The sequence below is a fragment of the Macaca thibetana genome, chromosome 7 (genome assembly GCF_024542745.1).
Source record: "Macaca thibetana thibetana isolate TM-01 chromosome 7, ASM2454274v1, whole genome shotgun sequence".
NCBI classification, from domain to species: Eukaryota; Metazoa; Chordata; class Mammalia; order Primates; family Cercopithecidae; genus Macaca; species Macaca thibetana.
The window spans coordinates 138,555,894-138,576,975 of NC_065584.1; the positions used below are offsets into that span (position 1 = coordinate 138,555,894).

At 38.4% G+C, this 21,082-nt stretch overlaps 1 protein-coding gene across 3 annotated transcripts in view; it reads left to right on the forward strand.

Annotated features, from left to right (window-relative positions):
- Positions 1 to 21,082, forward strand: part of UNC13C (unc-13 homolog C) — a 753,954-nt gene that overhangs the window by 334,125 nt on the left and 398,747 nt on the right. For all 3 annotated transcript variants that reach the window (XM_050799780.1, XM_050799781.1, XM_050799779.1), the window contains 2 exons: positions 8,639 to 8,717; positions 11,233 to 11,304. In XM_050799780.1, coding sequence (XP_050655737.1) covers positions 8,639 to 8,717; positions 11,233 to 11,304 — 151 coding nt within the window. The remainder of the gene's footprint in view (positions 1 to 8,638; positions 8,718 to 11,232; positions 11,305 to 21,082) is intronic.

The window sequence follows — 21,082 nt, forward strand, 5'->3', positions numbered from 1 at the left end:
CCATCTGGTCCTGGACTTTCATTGATTTGTAGTGTCACAGGATCCTTGGAGTGTCACTTTGCTAGCTGGAAACCTCTGGCCACCAGCACCTTCTGCTTGAGTATTGCTTATGACCACTCACCTTGTTCCATCCACTTGCCCCAACTAACTGTGCTTAGCTTATGCCACTGGCCCAGATCCTACACCAGCCAAGGACAAGCCAGGTGCAGAGTGGCAAAGGATGTGTTGGAGAGCAAGCCTGGGGTCCAGCCACTGTGTACAATCAAGCTGAGGCTGGCTGCTGAGGCAGGGCAGGCAGATCCAGGCACCAGCACACATGTTGGCTCTGTGAGATGCTACAGCTGGACCAGATGTACTGCATGTGACTTGTACTGTAGGCACCTATGTCTGGACAGGGGCATCATGGTGGTGCCTGGAAGCTTGGAGACATCAGAAACTGCAGAACTCCTAAAAGTGTGTTAGACTCTTGGCTCAAGGAGTCCCTAGGTCTGGGATCCTGGAGGACAGCAGCTCTTCTCCTTCTCATTACCCACAACGTGGCAAGCAGGGAAGGGTAGGGGGCATGTTTCAGCCTTGTTTATGTTACAACTCTTTTAGTCCCACCATTCAGTGGGTCCTGAATTCTTGTCCTTTGTCCAGGAAGAATGAGGCACACAAACAGCTGGAGAGTGAGCAGAGAGGAGCTTCATGGAGTGGCTGAATGGTTTTCAGGAGACCTGAAGTGGGCAGCTCCTTTCCTCAGGCAGATCGTTTTGATTTCAGGGTTTCTATGGGCTCAGAAGGGAGGAAGTGTGTGCTGATTGGTCCATGGGTGGCCAAGGGTGGGCCTGCAAAAAGCACCATAAGTTCTTACTCCTGACTGTGGACTCCCCCTGGAACTGGCAGCCCAGTCCCCAGGCTTCAAGCCATCCCTCACTTGAAGATGGAGTTTCACCACACACCCACACCTTTCCACCCTGGAGCCTGCCTGTTGCCATCAACATGACATTTATGGCACCCAGGCTGCTTGTGCCAAGGGGCACCTGCCAGCCCATGCTGAGCCACCTTCGGCACCCCCTCCCACTCTCTCTGAGCTCTTTGGTGCCTAACTCTTCAGAGGGAGACTGAGGGGGAAGGGGGGGCTGGTGTGTCAGGACTTCCCTGAGTGCGCACACAACAGCCAAGTCACAACAGCTTTCCAGGCTTGGCTTCAGCTTTGTTCCAAAAGTGGCCCAGAGTGAGAACGTATGGTGCTTTTTCCAGGCACAGGGAGTGGGTAGAGGCCAGGGAGTGAGATCAGGCACTTCCAAGCCTGTGGGGACAAGGGGGCTTCCCGAGCCCCCGAGAGCTCAGCAATGCCCAGGTCCAGCACCACAGCTAGGTGAGTACAGCTGTGCCCAGACCACCACTGGTAATGCACTGGATCAGTCTTGAAGCCGGTATAGTACTGGGTCTTGCCCAAAGCCTGTCAACCACTGACTGGCTACCACCTATGTTTGCTTAAGGCCCTGATGCTCCACAATAAGCAAGTGGTAAGGCCAGCCAGGCTCGTGTCCTTCCCTTCAGGATAGTGAGTTCCCTCTCATCACTAGTGGGTCCAGAGATGCCATCCAGGAGCCAGGGCTTGAAGTCAGAAACTTTAGGAATCTACCTGGTGCTCTATTCTCCTGCAGCTGAGCTGGCACCTCAACCATGTGACAAAGTCCTACTCACTTTCCATCCCCTTTCCACAAGAAGACGTGTCTCTCCCCATGGTCACTACTGCCCCAGATTCATAGTTAAGTACTACCTGGCTGCAATGTCCATTCAAGGCCCAAGGGCCCTTTCGTCAGCTTGTGGTGAATGCTGCCAAGCCTGGAGTTCCTTTTTCAAACCAATGTGCTCCCATCTGGTCCAGGGAAGGTCCAGAAATGCTGTCCAAAAACCAAGGCATGGAATCAGAGACCCCAAGAACTCTGGGTCCTGTACCCCACTGTGGCCAAGCTGGTACCTAAGCTGCAAGACAAAATCTCTTTCACTCTTTCCTCTCCATTTCTCAAGCAGAATGGATCTCTCCCCATTACCGTCACGGCTGGGAATATGCTGCGTTACACCAATACCAGCGTGTCTCTGAGTCTCACCCAATGCCCATGGCAAGTACTACCTGGCTACAGCTCCTGATTATTTAGGGACCAAGGGTATTTTAGTCAGCAGGTAATGAATCCTGCCAGGACTGGATTCTTTCCTTCAAGGCAGCATGTTTCCTTCTGGCCTAGGGTGTGCCTGGAACTGTTGTTTAAGAGCCATGGCCTGGAATGGGAGTCTCAGAATTCTGATTCCCTATTCTACTGTGGCTGTGCTGGGTTCCAGCTTGCAAGACAAAGTCCTCTTACTCTTCCCTCTCCTCTCCTCAAGCAGAGGGAAAGTGTCTATCCCAAACCTGTGAGCTGTGCTACCTGGGGTTGGGGAAATAGGTGGTACAAACTCTCCCTTAGCCACCCTAGATGGGCAAATCTAGGTCATTTGCCCAAGTCCACTGGCTCTAAGCATAGCACAGCATCAGGATTTTCAGTTCTTGTGCCTAGACTGCCTTCAAGTTTATTTTGGACGCAGGAACACTGTAGACGTTAGTGGCGAGGCTTGCCAGAACTCAGGATCCAACAGCTGGGACGGGCTAGTCCCCACTTGCTAGGGCTGGTATAAATGCTCCTTCTATGGGCCCTGGCTGAGTTCTGCCTGTTGTTGCTTTCTGCTGTGACAGGACAGCATTGAGTTCCAGTGTTCCAATGCAAAGTCGCACAGTTACTGCACTCTCCCTCCCTCAAGCACTCAGATTCTCTCTCCATGCCATGTGGTCACTGCCAAGGGATCAGTGAGGGGTGGCATCAGTAATTATACACTTTCATTCTGATGCTCTCCAGAGCCTCTTTTAGTGATATAAGTTAAAACCAAATACTATGATTGCTCACCTGATATTTCGTTCTGATGAAGGTGCTTTTTTGTGTGGATGTTTGTTCAATTTGGTATTCCTGTGGAGAGGATGATTGCTAGAGGCTTCTATTCAGCCATGTTGCTCTACTTCCTTGAAAGCTGAGTCTTTTTTAATCACCTTACCATTTGTTTATTATTATTTTTAAATGATTGGAATAATTGTACATATTTATCATGTACAACATTATGTTTTGAAGTATATTTACATTGTGAAATGGCAAAATCTAGCTGGTGAACACATGTGTTATCTCAGATAGTTATATTTGTGGGGTGAGTACACTTAACATCCACTCTCTTAATGTTTTTCCAGAATATAGTATATTGTTATGAACTATATTCAACAAATTTACAATAGATCTCTTAAACTTACTCCTCCTGTGTAAATTTTCTGTGTCTTTTGACCAATATCTCCCGAACCTCCCCTTCCCCACCATCCACCTCTTGTAACTACCACTCTATTCCCTAGTTCTGAAATCAACTTTTTAAGGTTGCACATGTGATCGAGATCATGTGGTATTTGTGTTTCTATGGATGGCTTATTTCACTTAACATCATGTCCTTCAGATTCATCCATTATCACAAATAGCAGGATTTTATTTTTTTTTTAAGACTGACTGGTATTCTATTGTGTATATATACCACATTTTCTTTATCCATTAATCCACTGATAGACACTTAGGTTGATTTCATATCCTGGCTATATTGTGAACAATGTGGCAATAAATGTAGGAGTGAAGATATTTTTTCAACATATTGATTTCATTTTATTTGAATATACACCCATTGGTAGGAGTAACGAATTACATGGTAGTTCTGTTTTTAAGTTATTTGAGGAATCTACACCTTGTTTTCCACAATGGCTGTATTAATTTACATTTCCACCAACAATGTGCAAAGGTCCCTTTTTCTCCATTTCATCACCAACACTTGTTACCTTTTATTATTTTCATGATAACCCTTGTATCACTTGTGAGATGATATTTCATTGTAGTTTAAATTTGCATTTCACTAATAACTAGTGGTATTGTGTATTTTTTTATATCCTGCTTGATAATTTTCACGTGATATTTTCCTGGTGTCTTCTCAAATTTCTTTTGCAATCTATATACATTCAATATGTTATTAGTCAATTTTGAGTGAAAATAATAATCTCTCCTTATTCAGTAAAATCAGCTTTTATTTTCTTTATCTAAAAATGAAGTGTCTTAAAATTACAGAACATACGTAATTTGTATACTCTATATTGCATTTATTTATAACAAGACAATTAACGGAACCTGAGTCAAGGCATAGAGCAATATACTGTACATCTTAGATTTTATTAAATTCAGTAGACTCATTTAAATATTGTGGAAAGAACTGAGAAACAAAAGAAAACCACTGAAAATATTTAAACTGTGTTGGCTAAGAGTGTATATTTTAAAGGTCTCGCTACAAAAAATAAGTGAGGTGATAAGTGTGTGAATTAACTTGATTCAATCAGCCGACACTGCATACCTATATCAAAACATTACATTGTACCCCATAAATATGGATAGTTATATGTTAATTAAATTATTAATAAAAACTTTGTAATAGAGCTGATATTGAATTTGAGCATGCTTGATTTAGACTTTAAAATAATATCCATTTTGTTAATTTAATGTGATCATTGACTTTCCAAATATTTCCATCGATGTCTTCAGTTTTTTATCCCACCTGTAATGCCTATAGTCTAATATGTCTGTTTTCCTAAGGAGAACACTTGAATAGTTGGAGAGTGGTCATTTGAGGAAGACTGAGGCTATTTTGTGCAATGAAACAGGGTTGTGATCTGAAGATAACACTTTCCTGAAATACATTGAAAAAATATCCAAATGATGGCAAAACTGGTCCATGTATCTTATTTCTTAACAAAATACTTATTGATTATTAAGAACATTAAGTATGAGATAAAATGATCCTGCAGTGGAAATCAATCTGTGTAATATAATAGTTTCATTAAATATAAAATAATATTAATTGTAGACCTCAGTTCACATGAGTTTTAGAGATATAGGATATCCCAATCAGATAAGCAGTGGAGCACGGTAAGTCATAAACTGTGTGCTCAAATCTGGGCACTGCCATTTCAGATCTAAATAGTGACCTTGGGTATGATTTTGAAGGATTCTATGTTTTCATTTTCTTATTATAAAATGAGATAAATAATTGTACCTATACCTCATATGATTTTTTAAACATACAATGAATTAACATAAGTAAAGTGCTTAGAATAATAAGCACTCTGTAAATGTTGGGTACAAATATTAGCATTGTATCTGTCACCTAGTAAGCACCAAAAATATTAGTTATCCTTAGTGAGTTTTCTGTCTACAGTCAATGACGTCTTAAAACAATAAACTATACCAGAAAGGGCTGAAATGAAACAGTTTCTCTTCTTATCAGACCTTAACTTTAGAGTTACTTGTCTGCTATGGTCTGTTCTGATAACTTCATCTGACTTCTTCATCAAGCCTAGACAGTTTCTTCTGGATTTTAACTATTGCACATGAACTTAACATCTTGCCTAGAAAGTCAATCATTTATTTATATATGAATATTTCTACTATTTACTAGTTTTTGTTACTTAATCTCTCCAAGATCGCTCCTGGCAAGAAGTCTCCCAATAAATATTACAAAAGTAGTTTGCATTTATGTAGACTTTATCCATATGTGTCAAGTGCTTCTCTATTCATGAGGTGAGGTCAGTAAGGTAGACTGTTTTCAAAGTCATGGTTTACAATAAAATTTTATGTTGCTTGATGGATAGCCTTATCAAGGCTTCTTGTAGGAATGATGAAAATATAAAAGTAAAAGGGAACAACCTGAGAAGGCTATGTTTTGAGGCTGTGAAGGTTAAGAAAGTGTTTGTATTGTCTTGCAATTTTCCAGATTATAAAATGTAAGTTCAGTGAAATTCAGTGGCAAACTCAAAAGAGGCAGAGTTGAATTTTGGATACATGTCTGCTCACCTGGGCTTGTTATACTGCAGTGCTCATATTTGTCCTAGGTCCTTGGATATCTCTGCTCTGATGAGACAAGCATAGAAGTGAAATGTCAGGCCTGATAATGCACATGCTTATAGTGATTCCCAAATTTGTGGGTAAATAAGGTTGGTTCAAAATTTTTGGGTGTACTTTGAAAATTTGAATTAAGTTCCACGGAAAGGAAACCTAAAAGAAATAACGATTAGTGATAAAAGAAAATACACAACTCATTTATATAACACTTTGCAGTTTATAAATCACTTTCTCAACCATCATCCGAATTGAATGTATTTCTTTACATAGCTGTGAAAGTTGCATTATTTAGAAGTCAAAACATTTCAAAATACTTGAAGGTTTATAGTTAACATGATTAATAGGTACTGTAGTGAGAAAATATTTATTTATGCATGTTTTAGTTCATTATTGATACTGTTCACAGAGGAGAAAAAGTAGAAACTACTTGGAATGACAGCCTAATATTGGAGCACATGAAACTGGAAGAATCCTTCTAGGTACCCATTCACTTAGCCTTTTTCCATGTATTTGATGTTTTGAATGTGAAAGGGTCAAGTATGAATTGGCAGGGGGTGGGAAGGAATATGGAAAGATGACAGGAGGGAAGCAAGAAGTTACTGATGGAGTAGTGCTGTGTATTCTCAAGGTGGGGCTTAAGAAAAAAAGTTTATCATTCTTTTCCCTTTTCTATTCTGCAGTTTCTTGACATTCAAAAGAGTATGTCACCAATGGTTCTTTCTTGTGATGTACATTCTCAAACTTTGACTCTGTGACTCTCACAGCCCTTCACCTAGAGAGTGCCAATTGTCATCATTCTGGGCAATGGGGGAAATCATATTAGCTACTTTATCATAGAATCAGTGGAGAAAAGGGTCTTTTAAATGTCACCTTTCTCCCTGAACACATTCTCTTCTGTTCTGTTCTTCTCTCTTTTCTTTCATCTTTCTTGACCTCTGCTCCACACGTATTCTATTTCTTTATGATCAAAATTAAGGGGGACATTTAGTTGAAGTGCACAACTCTGACAATAATTTGTTCATCCTTGACATCTTTCTTACACATTTGCAAAGGTTTTCATATTTCGCACTTCCTGCATTTGATCCTCACTTCCAAGCATATGTTATAGCATGATTACTCTGCATTTATTAATTCATTTTATCTTTTTTACTACTTTGGTTTTTTTTTCTATTGACATGAATTTGATGACACATTTAGTGACTTGCTCAAGACTACCATGTTAGTAGTAGTGGATACCTGAAGAGTGTTGGAGTTAGGATCATGACTACTAAGAAAAATCCAATAAGACTAAGTTTCCTTATATTAAGCTAAGCAGCAAGCACAGAGAGGCCATCTCTCTGCTGGTGGAAAACTGGACTATAAAATGCTATTAATCTATCATTAGCCTTTGTAGCCTGTTACAATGACAGAGACGCCTAGCTATAGCCCAGGGGCATGAACTGTGTTGCTCATGGTGAATAAGCTGACTGTGGGCAAGAGGTCAGCAAGGGGTTTTGTAGTTCAAGTAAGCATAAGGAGAAGCTATCATCAGTAATATTAGCATCTTGTTGGTTATATCAAATGACTGGATTTAATGCAATAAAAAGTCAAATTCAGTGTATCAAACTCATTCTAGAGAAACACAGATTCATGCCTCTTAGAAAATAATTTTAATTGCAAACTAATACATGCTTATTAAAAAATTGAACATTACCAAGTTTGTAACAGTGAGTTTTCTCTTTCTCTTACCAAATCTCACTCCACAGAGGTAACTACAGTTACGGATTTTGTGATTATTCTTCTAGATATTTTCTGTGCATTCATAAACACACAAACACACACACACACATATATATATATTAGTAAGTGTATATATTAGTCAGTATATACATATGTGTGTGTGTGAGTATACTAAACTTACTAATACGCAAACTTGCTTTTTCACTTAACATCTTATGAATATTTTTATCTATACTCACATATGTTTACCTATTTCACTTTAATTATTTTTCTCATTGATTCATTTAATCAATATACTATTGATGAACATGTCAATAACCTAGCTTTTATTGCTATTATTTCAAAGATGCAATAAACATCCCTCTACAACTACTTATTTTAATTCTGTGCATTTACCTGTAGGATGAATTCAGATAAGCAGAACTTGTGGTATAATGGTAATTCCCAATATCTTAAATATGTCCATGACTCTTTGAGACATTTTTCTGGAGTTTAATTTGTGAAGCGGAAGCACACAATAACTGGTATTTTTATAATGAAGGTAATTTATTTAGCACCACAGCCAGACCAAATTGCACCAAAAATGGTTTGGTTCTGTTTTCTCCTGGAGGTAAGAAGTTCCACAGATCTTACATGGTGATTCTTGTCTCTGTGATACTAACAGAAAATAGTGTGTCCATCCAGGTCATGTGTATCTTAAAATTTCAACTATCCAAGAAGATGAGTGGTCAGCAATTGTGGTAGCTACAGTCATTTTTCCTCACTCAACAAAGTCCTAGACGCTTGTATCTTTGCAGCTTTGTGAATTATTTGAAAACGATGGTATCCCTGTCATCTTTTTCACAGACTTTATACCATGAACAGTGGATGTTTTTCTTACAATACGTCATTTTACCCATTGAAATTATTGGTTTTATTTTCTCTTTCAGGGCAGGAGGTGGACTTTACGGTATTGACAGCATGCCAGATCTCCGCAGAAAAAAGACTTTGCCTATTGTCCGAGATGTGGTAAGTTACAACTGTTTACTTCTCTTTGATTGCATGTGTGATTTTTTTTTCTTGCTAAAATGTAATATCCTTCTCATTCACTGTCTAGTCTGTAAATATTTCATGGAATAAAAGTATATGAGGCCAGATGCTATCTGCTGTTATATTTATTATTATTTCTTTAAAATCAATTACTTGGAGGAAATAACTCAAACCTTTTGATAGCTTTTGATATAAGTGGAAATTATAATTAAGTTAATATGACCCTATAATTGGAGCACAAAGAAATCACACAGCATGCCAAGCAAGCGAATAGGCTTTGATGTGTTTAGTGTTATGAATGACCAGAAGTTTAATTCACAACGCTTGAGGCTTTATTTAAACTTCTTCACCTTAACACAGTGAATCTGAATAGTTTATAAAGCAAGCAGATAACATTAATCAATTCTTTATTTTATTATATTAAAGTCAATTCTAGCTAAATTAATAAGCTCTTTTATTTAAAGAAAATCGTGGTTCACTTTGGGAGGCCAAGGTGGGTGGATCACGAGGTCAGGAGATCGAGACCATCCTGGCTAACACGGTGAAACCCCGTCTCTACTAAAAATACAAAAAATTAGCTGGGCGTGGTGGCGGGCGCCTGTAGTCTCAGCTACTCGGGAGCCTGAGGCAGGAGAATGGCGTGAACCCAGGAGGTGGAGCTTGCAGTGAGCCGAGATCGCGCCACTGCACTCCAGCCTGGGTGACAGAGCGAGACTCTATCTCAAAAATAAAAATAAAAAAGAAAAGAAAACCATGGTTTGCAAGTCATTAACATCATTATTACTTCTGATCATGACTCTGAATAAATCTGTTTCCTATATTGAAATATGCTGCCACCACCTTGATAAATGCAAAGAATTGACCATGGCCTGTATTAGATTGTAAAAAAAAAAAAAAAAAAAAAAAAATCATCATGAAAAAGTGTCTCTTCTGTCATCCAAAATGTCTTCACATTTTATACGCCTATTTTTAATATTATATGTGATATGAAAAACGTATTTCCCCCATAAAAAAGTAAATTTTTTTCAGCAACAATTACATAATTTTTTATATCAGTAATTTTTAATTTTGCTAAGAAAGGCTTCATCTGGAGGCCACCACTTTAGTTTTAAAATATAATCCTGACTGAAAAGGTCTTATACTGGAAAGTATAACATATCAGTACATTTAGCTCAGATTTCTGTCCTTACTGTGCGGAAATAATTGCAAAGTGTTAGGCTAATTTAACATTGTTATACTCTTTTCCTACCTTTCATGTGTCTAACTATTTACACTTTGTTTCCTCTCACTTCTGGAATCTTCAGGCCATGGTAAGTGCCTTTCTATTTATTTAATTAATATTTTGCAGTCTTCTCAAACATACATTGCACTTACTCATGGGGTAAAAGAGGGCAAGATGGAGAAATGAAAAGACAGACATACAAGAATAAGAAGTTTGTTCTACAAGAATTTAACATCTGGTTCATTTCTGAAAGAGAAAATTATGTATACAACAGGTGCAAACACAGACCAAAATAGGATACAAATGTAGTTTTAGGGAATATCTTTTTCAGAGATGAAAGATTTTCTTGGGTAAACTCTTGGAGGTAATTCTTCAAGGTAAATGTGGAGATGAGTGGAGAGTGACATTCTTACTCAGGTGTAGGCTGAATTTTATTTTGAGTTAATGACTTTGCAACCCTGAGGAGATACCTATATATCCAGTTGGGTCTTGGGCGATCAAGAATGCGCTATTCCACAATGACGTCTCTTTGCTCCTAATGGGATAGCAGTTTTAATATTCCCATATGGAACTTCTGATTTCCAACGTTCACTATAGCACTGGTGAGTTTCTTGTAATTCATATATTTTGGGTAGGAGTAGGTAGTGGTAGTTATGGTTCTATTTTATGTGGTGAGGAAACTAAAGGGACTTGACTCTTATTTAAGATCACCCAAGTTACCAGCATCAAGTCAAAAAAAAATGAATCTGGATATAACAATTCTCAGCAAATTAAATGGGCACTTAGAAAAAATATCTTGAAAAGATATGGAAGAATATTCTAGGGAACTGTGAACAGCTCAAGAACCATCTAATACTAATTATGATTGAGGGCTATCACCAAAGTCAGGCTGGCTCTCTACCAATGGTTATGTATTCCGAATGAATATATCACAACCACCTTGGGGAATAAGAAAGTTTGAGAAGCCTCTTGCTAGCCTGAGGTGCTTGAGGGGGCTAGTCATCTTGAGGCTGGTCATCTTGCCTTTCTGGGCCTCACTTTCATCATCTATAAAATGTAGGGGCAGGGTTGATGAGCTGTGGGACCTTTCCAGTTTTAATATTGTATGAGTCCATATTCTTTGTGAATCGACTGATTATCAAAATGGCAGGTCCTTACTAACTAAAATATGAACAGCGATAGCTGATATTCTTGCGTTTTCACCTTCTGCTGAGCAGTATAAGCATGTCAACCTCCCTATGTATTAATAAGTCATAATTCTGTTTGTTTTAGACCCTGGCTGCCAGGAAATCTGGACTCTCCCTGGCTATGGTGATTAGGACATCCCTAAATAATGAGGAACTGGTAAGTACAATGTCCATTACTAACTAGATATTCCTCATAACCACAAGGGAGAAACCGTTCTGCTTGAGCTGCTCATCTGTGATGTTTAGTCCAATGTTCCAGAAATAACTGGGAGCATGAGGAAAGCCTGACTTCAAACAAACTTCCTCAGGGCATCAGCCAATCATTTTCTTCTCCTCAAATACGCATGAACCTTCCTATCTTGACAAATGCTGTTCAATTCTAACATAGCTTCCCTGTTATTCTCCCCGTGGAAAAGTCCTACTGATTTTTTACGTAGTTTAAGTTTTGCCTCTTTTACAAGGTTTTCCCCAAATATCTTCCTCCCTTCCAGCTGAATGCTTAGTTTCCTCTTCGGAGCTTTTATAGCATTTTTTTTTTTTTTTTTTTTTTTTTTTTTGAGACGGAGTCTCGCTCTGTTGCCAGGCTGGAGTGCAGTGACCCATCTTGGCTCACTGCAACCTCTGCCTCCTGGGTTAAAGTGATTCTCCTGCCTCAGCCTCCCTAGTAGCTGGGACTACAGGTGCATGCTACCAGTTAATTTTTGTATTTTTAGTAGAGATGGGGTTTCGCCATGTTGGCCAGGATGGTCTCCATCTCTTGACCTTGTGATCTGCCTGCCTTGGCCTCCCAAAGTGCTGGGATTACAGGCGTGAGCCACCGCACCCGGCCCTTTAATAGCATTTAATCATGACCTCCATATTGTCATATGATTACAAGTGAAGTCAGCTTGGTATGAGTCCCATCTGTGCCACTTAATGAGAATTATTATCTCCCACAAGTTATGTTACTTCTTCAAGCCTGAGTTCTCTCATCTACAAAGTGAAGTGACAAGGAAACTGAGAGGATTAAAGAAGTAGATATATGCTTAACATTCAGCATAGCTTAACAATTAGTAAACATAGTAAACAATACATATGAGCTTCTATTTTATTATTTTTATTACAACTATTTCGATTATTTTGCATACACCTTTTGTTTTAGACTCTGATATCCTTGAGGGTAGCACTGTAAGTTGTTTGTTGTTCTTGTTAAATGTTCCTACCACTATTGCTTAGCACACTGTCTGACATGAGGTAGATGTTTGTAAATTCTGATTGAATGAAAGAACCACGCTGATTAGAAGATACAAGTAGGCTGTAATTATTTAGGTCAGGGATTCTTCAATCTGGCTCACTGGAACACTTGAGGGAGCTTTAAAACATACAGTGCTGGGGTCTTATTCTCAGTCACTCTGATTTAATTGGCTTCAGGTGTAGTTTGGGTCAAAGGGATTTTTAAAAAAATCCTTGTGTTTTGTACCTGGCATGTTCTGTTCTGGTAAATGTGTCTTGCACACTCTGCTGGGGATTTACTTGAGACAATTTATCTGTGTCCCTCCCTACACTTGGAAACTGATCTATCCTACCTCCCGAATTTTAGCAACTTTGTCATTCTTATAGAATAAAAATTCTGCCAAAAATATTATATTACTCATTTTGACTTTCTATAACTTAACATTTAAACACCATTTTTATGTCTATATTTCTCATTCCCTTCCTTCTTCTTTCTCTCATTGTCGTCTTTCATCCAAATGTCAGTCTTTCCTGGGTTTTTCCATTAGCAAGCTCCCCTACCCAGTATGTATCAGTAAAACAAAGCATATTCATTTGACTATCTGGAGGCTACAACAAGTTGATGCATTTTCTACTGTGCCACAGGAGAAAAAATGTAATTGCATTCTCAGATTATTATTCTTTCTTTCTCCTCATTCTTTTTATGTATTTATTTTTTGCAGACAGAGTCTGGCTCTGTCATCCAAGCTGGAGTGCAGTGGTATGGTCATAGCTCACTGCAGTCTCAACCTCCAGAGCTCACATGATCCTCTGGCCTCTGCCTTCTGGGTAGTTGAGGCTACAGGCATGTGCCACCACACTCAGCTAGTATTTTTAATTTTAGTTTTTAGAGACAGGGTCTTGCTATGTTGCCCAGGCTGGTCCCAAACTCCTGGGCTCAAGCAATTCTTCCACCTCTCAAAGTGCTGGGATTACAGACGTAAGCCACCATGGCCCCCACTTCCTTATTCTTATCCATTAGATTTATGTTGCCATGTAATATTTTGAGTATAGTTTAGGCATAAGACAAAGCGGACATCCTCTGGTGTGGAGAAAGCTGCATATTGCTTGCTGAATCTCAAAACATCTAGTCGTTTTTTTGAGTAAATAATACACGCTGAAGAATTTTATTGATAAACTCCTGCAGTGTTCCTTTCCTATGTTTTAAAACATGGTATTTGATTTGTACTGTTTTCTTTGACATTAGTATTTGAACTAATTCCTTTCACAAGTTAACAGGAAAGCATAGAAATTAGTGGAATGTGGAATGCTACTGTATTTTCTGAGTCCTGAACAGAGAACATATCCTCAATTTAAGGTTAAATCAGCTATTGATCTGCTTTTCAACAACTTAATAATATCACCTTTACTCCTTTAGTTTCAGAAGACCTCAGTAAAAAACTCTGTGTTAGTGTGTTGGTGTTGAATGGATGAACAGAATCCATCAGTTCCCTCTCAAATTCATAAGGCTCATTTCCCTGGGACCCATGCCTCAAAAAGTAAATGAACTATGACTTCTGTACAACAGGCATATTAAATGTCACTCTTGACGAGCTGTCACATTCAGTCATTACACAGGCAACTAACATAAATGCTGTAGCAAATAATTTGCACTTCTTGGTGCTGAAAATCTTCCTAGGCACACTTGATATAAAAGCATAAAATACTTGCTTGCATGTGAAGGGAAATGGCTTAGTGATGTGGAAAACAACCAATGATATCACTTCTGTTTTAATTAAACAAATGTACAGTTTGAAGCTCAGTCATCTCTTCCAAGGACAGAACAGAGTCTAATGCCTGATGCAGGATGACAGTGGGTCACCTAGCACTGCCTCCTCCGCTAACGCTCTGCTGGCCATGGGTGAAGCATCGCCAGTGCCTCCATCCATCACCAACTCCACCTTACCCACAAGGCGCTATTAGGACTGATCGAGAATCTCAGCTCAATAAGCTGTTAAGGATTATGATTTCAGAAAATTTCCATCTAGCTTTGTAACATAGGAAGGACCAACCAATCTAGTATCTAAATACCATAGCAGTAGTCTTCCTGGCACTCCACTATCCATCTCTGTGCTAGTTTCACAGACTGATAATTTCTTAGGTGTGAACCTGACAGTGGGGCAATCAAAGTAGATCCATTCAGTAATTCAATGCATGCTTATTGACTGTCTGCTGTGTGTCGGGGGTTGTTTCAGGCTGGAAATAAAGTAGGTAACAACTCAGCCAAAAATCTCTACTTTCATGAGGCTTACCATACAGTGGGCGGAGGACTGAGATACTTAATTTTGTATCCACTGTTGCTACAAGTCACATGGAAGCTTCTAGTAGGCAAGAGCGTTTAAACCAAGATAGTCTCAGATGAGGTTTATGGGAAACCAGGTAGAGGGAGGAATGAAAATCACCAAGCATAAGAGGGATCCTAGAGCCCTGTTGGTTCTGTGTGGGTTGAAGGGCGTGTTGAGGCTGGCAGGCTTCTAGGAAGTGTCCATTCTCAGTAAGGGAAAGTTTGTCTAGGATTCACACTTAGTGAAAGGGACTGGCAAGAACTAGATGAGAGGTAATCAGGAGATCAAACCTGAGCCCTATTTCCAGCCTGACACTAGAAAGATAAAATGGAAGGAGAAAGCTGCTCAGAACACCTCTCTGAGACTTCAACTTCAACCAGAGCTGCAGGCTTACAGCACGCCCAGGTACTTCAGACCCCTACTCAGGAGCAGGAACCCTTTCAGGCCACCTGGATAAGTTTTGAAGTGAAAGGGGCCTGAATTAGAATCTCGACTCCACCTCTCACTAGCTTTGACTACTTGTTTCTTCTCAATATTCTGCACCTTCCTGAGACGACTTTGCTTCATCAATAAAATGAAAGTAATAAAAGTTACCTCACAGTTTGTGAGAATTAAAAGAAATAGCTTATGTAGAAAGCCCTTTGTTTAGCCAAACCCTTCCCATTCCTCCTTTTCTCTTTATACACTGGCTGGCATGGCAGGTGGCCATCAGCGCAGTAGGGCAGGAACTTGTGATCGGGTCTGCAGAATACACGCTGAGTCAAATGCCTCCCTGCCCTCTTTGCACCTGAGGGTCAATTTCCTTTCCAGGAAGTACTGACATGGAAGCCAGCAATAATGACACCAAAATAAAAATTATTTCTTGTCTACAAGTATTGCTATTGGTTCCGTTATTCTTCATAAGCGTGGACTTTGGCTTGAGATCCAATGTTGGTCCAGCTCCACAATTTACCTGCTGTGGGGCCTGAGGCAAGTTATGGAAATGTTCATGTCCTTGATTTTCTTATATGTTTACTAATTATATCATATTTTTGCATCTACTTTGCATCATAAGGTAAAAATGGCTATGTTTTTCTGTGTCCTTGAACAATTTTGGCATCAATATTAAACTAGCTTAATAAGCTAAGCGGGGGAGATTTCTTTTTTTCCTTCTCTGGGATGTTCTCTATAAAATAAGTTCTGTATCTTGAAGGACTGGCAAAGCTTGTCCTCCAAAACCACCTGGATATGATAGTTATTTTGAGAGTAATTTTTTGACTATCGAAGCAACTTATTTAATATAGTGATTATGTTCCTTAAGCATTCATTCTTGAGTTAGGCTAGACAATTTATACTTATTCCAGTAAGTTGTCTTGTTTTTGTAAATTTTTGAAATTAATATCATCAAATTGTTTATATGATTATATCATAATTTATATTAAAATGTGTGCCATTTTATCCTGTTATTATTTATTTGTATTTTCTCTCTCTTTTGTAAAATCAAAACTGCAGGAAATTTCTCTGACTTTGCTTTGTTGACTCCATATTATCTCCTTGTTTTCTATTTCATTTATTTATGCTCTTGTCATTTTTAGGTTTTTTTTTATTCTTTGTATTCACCCCAAAACTACTTTTCTAAGTTACAGAGTTGAACATATAGTTATTGATGTTAATGGTTCTTATTAACTACCCCATATACACAAAGTAATATTTGCAACATAAGTGGAGAAAATAAATAATAATAATCATCATCATCTAGCCATGTATCCATTTTTGAGGCATAAGTACGTACTAAAAGTTAATTTTGTTATTAACTATTTTTCACTACACAATTTCCCATGGTTCCCTGACTGACTTTGCTTGTTTACATAAAAGGACAGTAACATGGGATCTATTTATAGGAATGGTCAGCCCCTGCCTCACCTTTGTTTTATAAAATCCTAAACATTCTTCTTCTCTTTTTTTTCCTTCAACTTTTATTTTAAGTTCTGGGATACATGTGCATGATGTGCTGGGATACATGTGCAGGATGTGCTTGTTACACAGGTGTGCCATGGTGGTTTGCTGCTCAGATCAACCCATCACCTTGGTATTAAGCCCAGCATCTATTCGTTAATGTTCCTGATACTCTCCCTCCTCCCACTCCCACTCCCACTCCTGACAGACCCCATTGTGTGTCATTCCCCGCCACATGTCCGTGTGTTCTCATCCTTCAGCTCCCACTAGTAAGTGAGAACATGTGGGGCCTGGTTTTCTGTTCCTGCATTAATTTGCGGCGGATGATGGTTTCCAGCTGCATCCATGTCCCTACAAAGGACATAATCTCATTCCTTTTTATGGCTGTATAGTATTTCATGGTATATATGTAGTATGTTTTTTTTTAAATTAATTTATTATTATTATACTTTAAGTTCTAGGGTACATGTGCATAACATGCAGGTTTGTTACATATGTATACTTGTGCCATGTTGGTGTGCTGCACCCATCAACTCATCAGCACCCATCAACTCGTCATTTACATCAGGTATAACTCCCAATGCAATCCCTCCCCCCTCCCCCCTCCCCATGATAGGCCCTGGTGTGTGATGTTCCCCTTCCTGAGTCCAAGTGATCTCATTGTTCAGTTCCCACCTATGAGTGAGAACATGCGGTGTTTGGTTTTCTGTTCTTGTGATAGTTTGCTAAGAATGATGGTTTCCAGCTGCATCCATGTCCCTACAAAGGACACAAACTCATCCTTTTTGATGGCTGCATAGTATTCCATGGTGTATATGTGCCACATTTTCTTAATCCAATCTGTCACTGATGGACATTTGGGTTGATTCCAAGTCTTTGCTATTGTGAATAGTGCCGCAATAAACATACGTGTGCATGTGTCTTTATAGCAGCATCATTTATAATCCTTTGGGTATATACCCAGTAATGGGATGGCTGGGTCATATGGTATATCTAGTTCTAGATCCTTGAGGAATCGCCATACTGTTTTCCATAATGGTTGAACTAGTTTACAGTCCCACCAACAGTGTAAAAGTGTTCCTATTTCTCCACATCCTCTCCAGCACCTGTTGTTTCCTGACTTTTTAATGATCACCATTCTAACTGGTGTGAGATGGTATCTCATTGTGGTTTTGATTTGCATTTCTCTGATGGCCAGTGATGATGAGCATTTTTTCATGTGTCTGTTGGCTGTATGAATGTCTTCTTTTGAGAAATGTCTGTTCATATCCTTTGCCCACTTTTTGATGGGGTTGTTTGTTTTTTTCTTGTAAATTTGTTTGAGTTCTTTGTAGGTTCTGGATATTAGCCCTTTGTCAGATGAGTAGATTGCAAAAATGTTCTCCCATTCTGTAGGTTGCCTGTTCACTCTGATGGTAGTTTCTTTTGCTGTGCAGAAGCTCTTTAGTTTAATGAGATCCCATTTGTCAATTTTGGCTTTTGCTGCCGTTGCTTTTGGTGTTTTAGACATGAAGTCTTTGCCCATGCCTATGTCCTGAATGGTACTACCTAGGTTTTCCTCTAGGATTTTTATGGTATTAGGTCTAACATTTAAGTCTCTAATCCATCTTGAATTAATTTTCGTATAAGGAGTAAGGAAAGGATCCAGTTTCAGCTTTCTACTTATGGCTAGCCAATTTTCCCAGCACCATTTATTAAATAGGGAATCCTTTCCCCATTTCTTGTTTCTCTCAGGTTTGTCAAAGATCAGATGGCTGTAGATGTGTGGTATAATTTCTGAGGACTCTGTTCTGTTCCATTGGTCTATATCTCTGTTTTGGTACCAGTACCATGCTGTTTTGGTTACTGTAGCCTTGTAGTATAGTTTGAAGTCAGGTAGCGTGATGCCTCCAGCCAGTCTATCACTGATGGACATTTGGGTTGATTCCATGTCTTTGCTATTGTGAATAGTGCTGCAATGAACATATGCATGCATGTATCTTTACAACAGAATGATTTACATTCCTTTGGGTGTATACTCAGTAATGGGATTGCTGGGTCAAGTGGTATTTCTGCCTCTAGATCTCTGAGGAATCTGTCTTCTACAATGATTGAACTAATTTAATTCCCACCAACAGTGTAAAAGGATTCCTTTTGCTCTGCAACCATACCAGCATCTGTTGTTTCTTGACTTTTTAATAATTGCCATTCTGACTGGCGTGAGAAAGCATCTAATTGTGGTTTCAATTTGCATTTTTCTAATGATCAGTGATATTGAGCTTCTTTTCATGTTTTTCTGACTGCATAAGAGTCTTTTTTTGAGAAATTTATGTTCAAGTCCTTTGCCCACTTTTTAATGAGGTTTCTTTCTTTTTTTTTTTTTCTTGTAAATTTGTTTAAGTTCCTTATAGAGCTTGGATATTAGACCTTTGTCAGACAGATAGATTGCAAAAATTTTCTCCATTCTTTAGGTTGCATGTTTGCTCTTATGTTAGTTTCTTTTGCTGCAGAGAAGCTATTTAGTTAAATTATATCCCATTTGTCAATTTCTGCTTTTGTTGCAATTGCTTTTGGCATTTTTGTCATGAAATCTTTGCCCGTCACTGTGTCCTGAATGGTACTGCCTAGATTTTCTTCTAGAGTTTTTATAGTTTGGGGGCTTTGTATTTAAGTCTTTAATCCATCCTGAGTTAATTTTTGTATATGGTATAAGCAAGTGGTCCAGTTTCAGTTTTCTGCATATGGCTAGCCAGTTCTCTAGCACCACTTATTAAATAGGGAATCCTTTCCTCATTACTTGTTTTTGCCAGGTTTTGTCAGATGGTTGAAGGTGCATGGTCTTGTTTCTTATTTCTCTATTCAATTTCATTGGTCTATTTTTCTGTTCTTATACCAGTACCATGCTGTTTTGACTACTGTATCCTTGTAGTATAGTTCCAAGGTGGGTAGGGTGATGCCTACAACTTTGTTATTTTTACTTAGGATTGTCTTGGCTATTCAGGCTCTTTTTGGTCCCATACAAATTTTAAAATAGTTTCTTCTAATTCTGTGAAAAATGTTCATGGTAGTTTAATGGGAGTAGCATTGAATCTATAAATTACTTTGGGCAGTATGGCCATTTTCACAATATTGATTCTTCCTATCCGTGAGTATGGAATGTTTTTTTGATTTGTTTGTTTCCTTCTAATTTCCTTGAGAAGTAGTTTGTAGTTCTCCTTGAAGAGGTCTTTCCCTTCTTTTGTTAGTGTATTTTATTCTTTTTGTAGCAGTTGTAAATGGGAATTTGTTCATAACTTGACTCTCTCTTTGCCTGTTGTTGGTGTATAGAGATGCTAGTCATTTTTGCATGTTGATTTTGTATCCTCAGAGTTTACTGAAGTTACTGATAAACTTAAGCTTTTGGACTGAGACAATGGAATTTTCTAGATATAGGATGATATCCTCTGCAAAAATAATTTGACTTCCTCTCTTCCTATTTGAATATACTTTCTTTCTCTTGCCCAATATCCCTGGCCAGAACTTCCAATACTATGTTGAATAGGAGTGGTAAGAGAGGGCATCCTTGTCTTATGCTGGTTTTAAACTCGTAAGAATGCAGTCTCCACCCCAAGTAGTAAATATTAGACTTCCCACATTAAAATGGCTAAAGTTTCCCCCAGTGGAGAAATCCATATTATTTTTAGTTTCATGTATTTATCAAATTAATTATCTCATACCACCCACATCCCTTGTATACATTTTTATTGAAAGTTTGAATTGGGAAAAAAGAACATTTATAGTACATAAAAAATCTATCATATTTTGTTTTCAGATTATGTTCTGTGTCATAACAAAGGGCTTATGCTATATTGTGCTCTCCTTGAATTAAGGAATCATCTACGTTAGCATTGTTCTGCCCTCTTTCTTTGGACTTACCCCATAAGTTTCGTAGAACGATGTTAATTTATATCTGTTATAAAGCAATAGAAGTGAAAGAAAACTACTTACATTCTCACATAGATAGGAATATAACTTTTAGTCTTCGTTTGTACTTTCTGCTACAAAAAAAATTTACCTGAATAATTTTAGCTTCTACAGTCAATCAATCTTATAGGATGATTACTTAGATGAGCAATCAGTACTGAAATTATGTCTGTTTTTATGCTCAGGATTTTATCCAAGCATTGCTCTGTCTTCACGTTTATAACAAATTTCAAAAATCATATTGTACCTAATGTTTGCTCTGCAAAAATTCTGATGCTTTTGTCCAGAAACAATAACATTTGTACTTTACAGAAGAGCAAACATATTTTTTCTAAAAAGTATCCATCAAGTATATGAAAAATGCCTCAAAACAAGAAGTGTATTTTGTCTTGAAAGTATCAAAATGTGACATTTGGGGGGTATAGGAAAGGTATGGCTTACATAATCTCACGAGGAGGATTATTTCCTCCCCAGGATGAGGAGGAAAATAGAACTTCATATGTTAGTCACTGGTTAACACAG